Genomic DNA, 6,769 nt, shown 5'->3' on the forward strand with positions numbered 1-6,769 from the left:
AGTGGCTACCATCTTGGCTGAAGGAACACACCTTCAGGATTCTCTGACTTGCAGGCTGCTTTAGGAATTCAAATTTCTGGAGCTGACCCCATCCAAGACATAACCTTCATACTTATATTTGCCAAACGAAACAGAGATTGGCCTGGTATTTCATCGGTATCTGCAACCTCCCTGTGGGGTAAGGGTTACACCTGGTAGCAGGAGAGCCAGCACTGTAATTACGACTCTGTTACATTAATCCTCAAACTGATTAATGTGCATTTCCTCTACTCCTTTCCTACCTATAATGAAAATCCTTTCTTTTTGTAAATAAAGACCCCATGATTTCTACAAGAAGACTGGGGACTCACCTATGAAGATGTTCCGGGGGTGCAGATCCTGGTGGGTGTATCCACACCGCAGATGGAGTTCTTCAACAGCCTTAAACACAGACAAGAGGACGTTTCGAGCAAACTCATCTTCCTCATTTTCCACAGCCTCCCCACGGTGCGTGGTCAGGTGTTCCTCCAGTGTCCGCTCGCAGAGGGCAAGACACACATACAGACAGCCCTTGTGGCTCTCACTCCCATAGAACGTCACCAAGTCACTGTTTGCTCGGCTGCTCTGCAGACAGGAGACTTCCTGTTGTCCACGGGTGCTGCCTTCATAGAATCGCTTCACAGCTACTTCCTGCCCTTCATAGAACCCAAGGTAGATGCCCCCTTCAGAAGTGTCAGCAATTTTATATTCTTCATCAATAAAGATCTTGAGGTTGCCGATCATAGGGCGGTATATTCTGCAGAGATGTTCCAAGGCCTTCCCCCAGCGAGAGCTCTGAGGCTTCCAGTCTTCAGCAGGAGGGGGGCAAACTTCTCTGGCTCCATAAGAGAGAAGCAGCTTTACCAGGAAAGGGTCATAGTTGCGCCTTGCTTTCATCACCAGATCCCCACAGTCCGTGCTGGCTCCTTTCTCGCATAACAGTTGGGCAGTGTCCTTCAGGCTGTATTGGACGGCCAACAGAAGCGCTGTTTTGCCCTCCCTGTCTGTGTCATCAATCTCTATATTTTCTTGTTCTAGAAGCATCTGCACCAAACCCAAGTGCTTCTTTTCCACTGCCAGGATCAGGGGTGTCTTCCCTTCCTCTCCCCTCACATTGACATCAGCCCCATGGTCCAGCAGAAGGCGAGTGATGCCCTCCAGATTTCTATCATCAGAGCTCCTAAATGCATAGATCAAAGCATTTCTGCCCATATTGTCACAGGCTTTGACATCTGCCCCCATCTCATCAAGGAGGATCTTCAAGATATCTACATGTCCATTTTCAGCAGCATCCATTAGAGCTGTAGTCCCTCCTTTTCTAAGCCTCTTTTGATCCTGCTTTGCCCTTCGACTCAAATTCACCTTTGCACCATTCTCATACAGGAATTTTAAGGCTTCGACCCTACCATTCACAGCAGCTTCCATGAAAGCTGTGAAGCCATTAGCATCACACTCATTGACATCTGCTCCTCTAGAAAGGAAAAGTCTGAGCAAATTCACATTTCCCACAATCCCAGCAATGATGAAGGGAGTGGCCTCATTCTTCTTCTTCAGACACGGGTCAGCACCATAGCAAAGCAGAAGATCCACCATGTCCTCCCGGTCACTTTGCACCGCGTTATGCAGAGGTGACCAGCCCCACTCATCCTGGAAGTTGACATCAGCCCCTCCTTCCAGCAACTGCTGTACCAGGTTGATGTTTTCGTCTCTAACAGCTTTGATTAACTTATCGCCATCCACTGATGTCCTCCCATTGCTGGAGGGTGTGGGTCTCTCCTGAAGACTGTTATGGCTCTCGGTCTCCATGAAGGTAATTACCACTGGCTACACCTCTGTGACTTTTCTTTGAGACAATGAAAACTGATCTCCTTGGGACTTGATCAAAGAGACATGGAGCTCTTCGAACTATCAGGGTAAATAGGGATTATCTGGCTGTGGACCAACGATATGAGGAAGGAAATACTCTTGCAGTCTTCTGATATTCCACCTGGAGATGAGCTATTTTGTCATTTTATAATAGTGAGAAAGCATTTGAATTAGAAAAATTAATTTNTCTTCCCAAAAATTTAAAGCATGGATTCAAACAGATATTTATACACCCATGTTCATTCATAACAACATCAGTCACAACAACCACAAGATGACAACAACCCAAATGTCCATCTAGAGATGAATGAATAAACAAAATGTGGTATAAACATAAAATGGAATATTATTCACTCTTAAGAAAGAATGAAATTCTGATATATGCTACAGAATGAATGGACCTTGAACAAAATATGCTAAGTAAAATAAGCCAAACACAAAAGATTAAATAGTATGAGTCCACTTATATGAGGTACATAGAATAGTCAAACTCAGAGAGAGGAAAATAAAATAGTGATTTCTAGGGGATGGATAAGGGAGGTAAAGGGAATAATTATGAAGTTTCAGTTTAGGTTGATGAAACATTCTGATGATACATGTAGTATTGATTACACAGCAAAGCAAATGTGCTTAATGTCACTGAATTATACACCTAACAGTGGTTAAAATGGTAAATTCTGTATTATGCATATTTTACTACATTAAAACAATTTTTAATTGTATGATAAATACAGCAAAAGCATTATTTAGAAAATACATTAANAATTATACACCTAACAGTGGTTAAAATGGCAAATTCTGTATTATGCATATTTTACTACATTAAAACAATTTTTAATTGTATGATAAATACAGCAAAAGCATTACTTAGAAAATACATTAAGTGCATATATGAGAAAATAAATCAGTTTAAAGTTAATAATCTAAGTTTTTATCATAGTACACTAAGAGAAACAAAAGCAATTTAAGCTTGAGGAGAGCAGGAAAAAAGAGATAACAAAAATTATAGCTGAAATTAATAAAATTAAAAATAGGAAAACAATAGAAAAAAATTCAACAAAATCAAAAGCTGTTTTTTGTTGTTTTTTTTAAGCTCAATAAAATTGATAAGTCTCCAGCCAGGCAATGTATGAAAAAAAAATTTGAAAGACATAACTCACAAATATCAGTAAGGAAACAGGGACTATCACTACAGAATGTGAAGAAGCCAAAGGGATAATAAAGGAATACCATGAACATCTATNAAGCTTGAGGGAAGCAGGAAAAAAGAGATAACAAAAATTATAGCTGAAATTAATAAAATTAAAAATAGGAAAACAATAGAAAAAAATTCAACAAAATCAAAAGCTGTTTTTTGTTGTTTTTTTTAAGCTCAATAAAATTGATAAGTCTCCAGCCAGGCAATGTATGAAAAAAAAAATTTGAAAGACATAACTCACAAATATCAGTAAGGAAACAGGGACTATCACTGCAGAATGTGAAGAAGCCAACGGGATAATAAAGGAATACCATGAACATCTATCCCCACAAATTTAATAACATAGATGAAATGGACCAACTTCTTTTAAGACATTACCCCAATACATAAAATGAAAAATAGATAACCTGAATAATCCTATATTTATAAAATAAATTACAATAAAAAAATGTAAAACCTTCCGAAAAAGAAAGCACCAACCAGGCCCACACATTTTCAATTGGTGAATTCTACAAAACATTTGAAAAAGAAACAATGCCATTCTTCCTACAGCTAACATCATACTAAATGGGGAGAGAATAAACATTTCCCCCCTAATATAGGAACAAGGTGAGGCTATCCTCTTTTATCATTTCTATTCAACATTGTACTAGAAATCTAATACTAGTGAAATAAGACAAGAAAAAGACATAAATGATATAAAGTTAGAAAATAAGGAAAAACTCTTTGTTCACAGATGACATGACTGCCTATTAAGAAAACCCTAAATACATGCCAAAAAGGGGAGAGAAAAAAACTCTTAAAACCCCCTAGCAAGTGTAGCAAGTCTGCAGGATACAAGATCAAATTATATGTACAAAAGTCAATTGGAATTTGACATCAACATCATTTATAATAGCAACAAAAAACTGAAGAACTTAGACAAAAATCTCATAAAATATATACAAAGTATAGCTATGAAAAAATAAAAAGACATTGATAAAAAAAAACCAAAGATCTAAATGGATCAAGAGATAGTCTGTGTTTGTACATGAAAGACAATATTAAGATGTCAATTTTTCCCAACTTAACCTATAAATTTCATGCAGTTCCAATCAAAATCCCAGTAAGCTGTTTTGTAGCTGCCAACAAACTGATCCTAAAGTTCATATGAAAGAGAAAACCCAAAACAGCCAACACAATCCTAAAGAAGAGCAAAGTGGGAGGAATTACAGCACCTAATTCAAGCATTACTAGAAGATAATAATCAAGACAGCATGGTATCGGTGAAAGATTACACACAGAGATCAGTAGAATAGAATACAGAGCCCAGAAATAGATCCATGCAAAGAAAGTCAATTGATTTTTCAAAAGGATGCAAAGGCATTCAATAGAAAAAGAATAATCTTTTTAACATATAGTATTGAACATTCAAAACAAAAGTATAAACCTAGACATGATCTTACAACTTACAGAAAAATTAAATAAGAATGAATCAGACTTAAATATAAAATCATAAAACATATAAAAAAAGAAAATTTGTATAACCTTGCATTTGGTGATGAGTGTTTAGATACAACATCAAAAGCGTGATTAATAATAGGAAAAGATTGATGAATTGGACATTATTAAAATTAAAAACTTTACCATTAAGAGAATGAAAAGAGGGATGGCTGGGTGGCTCAGTCAGTTAAGCGACTGCCTTCTTCTCCCTTTCCCTCTGCTCCTTCCCCATGCTTATGCTCTCTCTCTCTCTCTGACAAATAAATACATAAAAATCTTAAAAAAAAAAAAAAAAGCAGGCATCTGGGTGGCTCAGTCAGTTAAGCATCTGCCTTCGGCTCAGGTCAAGTCCTATGTCGTNAAGTCCTACGTCGTCAGACTCTTTGCTCAGCAGGGAGTCTGCTTCTCCCTCTCACTTTCCCTTTCTTTCTCTCTCTCTCAAATAAAGAAATAAAATCCTTAAAAAAAGAGAATGAAAAGAGAAGTCACCAACTGGGAAAAAGTATTTGCAAAACACATGTTATATAAAGGACTTGTACTAAAAATATACGAAAGTTTTAAAACTCTACAAAAATAAATTTTCTAAATACATACTAGTATTTCTTTACTATTAGGAGGAAGAAAAGCAATAATCAACACTCAATCAATATCCATACTTTGGAATGTGTCAGAGAATAAGGGAGATTTAAAAAGCAGAGGGAAGGATAATAGGAGAATTTCTATTTCTTCACTCTTTATAGAACGATGAACAGAAATTGTTAAAATGTTGTATTGGTCAATTTTCAATTGCCAAAAGGTACCCCATCAGAGAGCACAGATAGATGGCAAATAGCATGTTAAAATATGCTCGACATGATTCACCATTAGAAAATACAAATTAAAACAATAATGATATACAACTACAGAACCATTAGAATGGTTAAAATCATACCAAAAACATGAAACGCTGACAAATTTACCTTGTAAAGCAGACTTTATTTAGATTATTTCCCAAAGCAAATTGCTCAAGGGAAAAAGTTAAATGCACGAGAAGTCCAGGAAATACTACCTAGCATGTTCTCCCCTTGGAAATACATATAGTAAATGTTCTGAAAAATTAAGTAATATAGAAACCTGTATAATTTTATTTAAATTAATGTTCCCCCATCATATTGAAACATAAAACTCCTTTTTATTGAGATTTTTTTTCTAAATAACTGTTAAGATTCTCTGTTACACATTTTAAGAAATGTAAATCTGTATCACTGTTAACATATGGATTTGCTTCCTTTTAAAAATTATCTCTAGCCTTTCTTTTGCTTTTTACTACGTATTACAGATATGTCATAAAATATTTGGTTTTAAATTGAAGTGTTAAGAGTTCGAATCTTAGTTTGGTTATTTAGCTTTACCTCTTGATCCTGGAAAAATTAAGTAAACTTTCAAAGTCTCTGTTTCCCCCCTGTGAAATGAAAAATAATGGCAATGCCATATTTCAAGGATAAAATTAAATCATGTAGGTAGAGCAGGGCACTTGGCCCACAGTAAGCAACCAATAAATATAAGCTAATTCATTCAACATTATCATCAATGTCATCTTCATTAGTGTTAATATAAATAAAGGAAGAGTGACTAACCCCATCACTTTCTCATTCTCACTTTTACTTCCTTCACCCACCAGCTCTAAGGCTAGCTCAATGATAAAGAGGTAATTATAGGAAGAACACAAAAAGGAAAACTAATCTCAAGGTCTCTATCCTTTTAGGTAAAAAAATAAAAGAAAAAAAGAAAGAAAGAGCTGTTCTTTCTGGGGTAAACTTGGAGAACAGGGTGATATTTTTATGAAGAAAAATAGCATTTTCTTATCAATTTTTAGAATTTTAGTATCTGCTTACCAAATTGTGTAGAAAATTATACATAAGAGAAAAATAATTATTAACTATAAAAATTACCTGCACCCCTGAAGCACACTGTTGCTTGGCAACCTCAGGAACCTCCTTCGTGAAACCTGAAACTGGCCCCTGGACACAACACGGAAGGCAGAGAGAGGCTGAATCTGCCAGATTGGTAGGTGGCAGGCTTAATAAGGACACGAATTTATAGATGAGGTTTGCCTTGGGCAGCTGCAGGACAAGAAGTTCTCTGCACCCCTTGGCCAGAACCTTAAACGTTTGTATGAAGGGCTTAACTGGGTTCAGTCAGATATTCAGTCTAGATGGCCTCAGC

At 36.3% G+C, this 6,769-nt stretch overlaps 1 protein-coding gene across 1 annotated transcript; it reads right to left on the reverse strand.

Annotated features, from left to right (window-relative positions):
• Positions 1–312: 312 nt before the first annotated feature.
• LOC117802431 (2-5A-dependent ribonuclease-like) lies at positions 313–2,040 on the reverse strand. Its single transcript, XM_034661599.1, has one exon. The coding sequence runs from the start codon at positions 1,822–1,824 to the stop codon at positions 328–330; it is 1,497 nt and encodes a 498-aa protein (XP_034517490.1). The 5' UTR covers positions 1,825–2,040; the 3' UTR covers positions 313–327.
• Between the last annotated feature and the right edge of the window lie 4,729 nt (positions 2,041–6,769).

The sequence above is a fragment of the Ailuropoda melanoleuca genome, chromosome 5, assembly GCF_002007445.2.
Source record: "Ailuropoda melanoleuca isolate Jingjing chromosome 5, ASM200744v2, whole genome shotgun sequence".
NCBI lineage: Eukaryota > Metazoa > Chordata > Mammalia > Carnivora > Ursidae > Ailuropoda > Ailuropoda melanoleuca.

Excerpts from the sequence above, each read along its gene's own strand:
- LOC117802431 (XM_034661599.1), bottom strand. The coding sequence starts at position 1,824 with ATGGAGACCGAGAGCCATAACAGTCTTCAGGAGAGACCCACACCCTCC.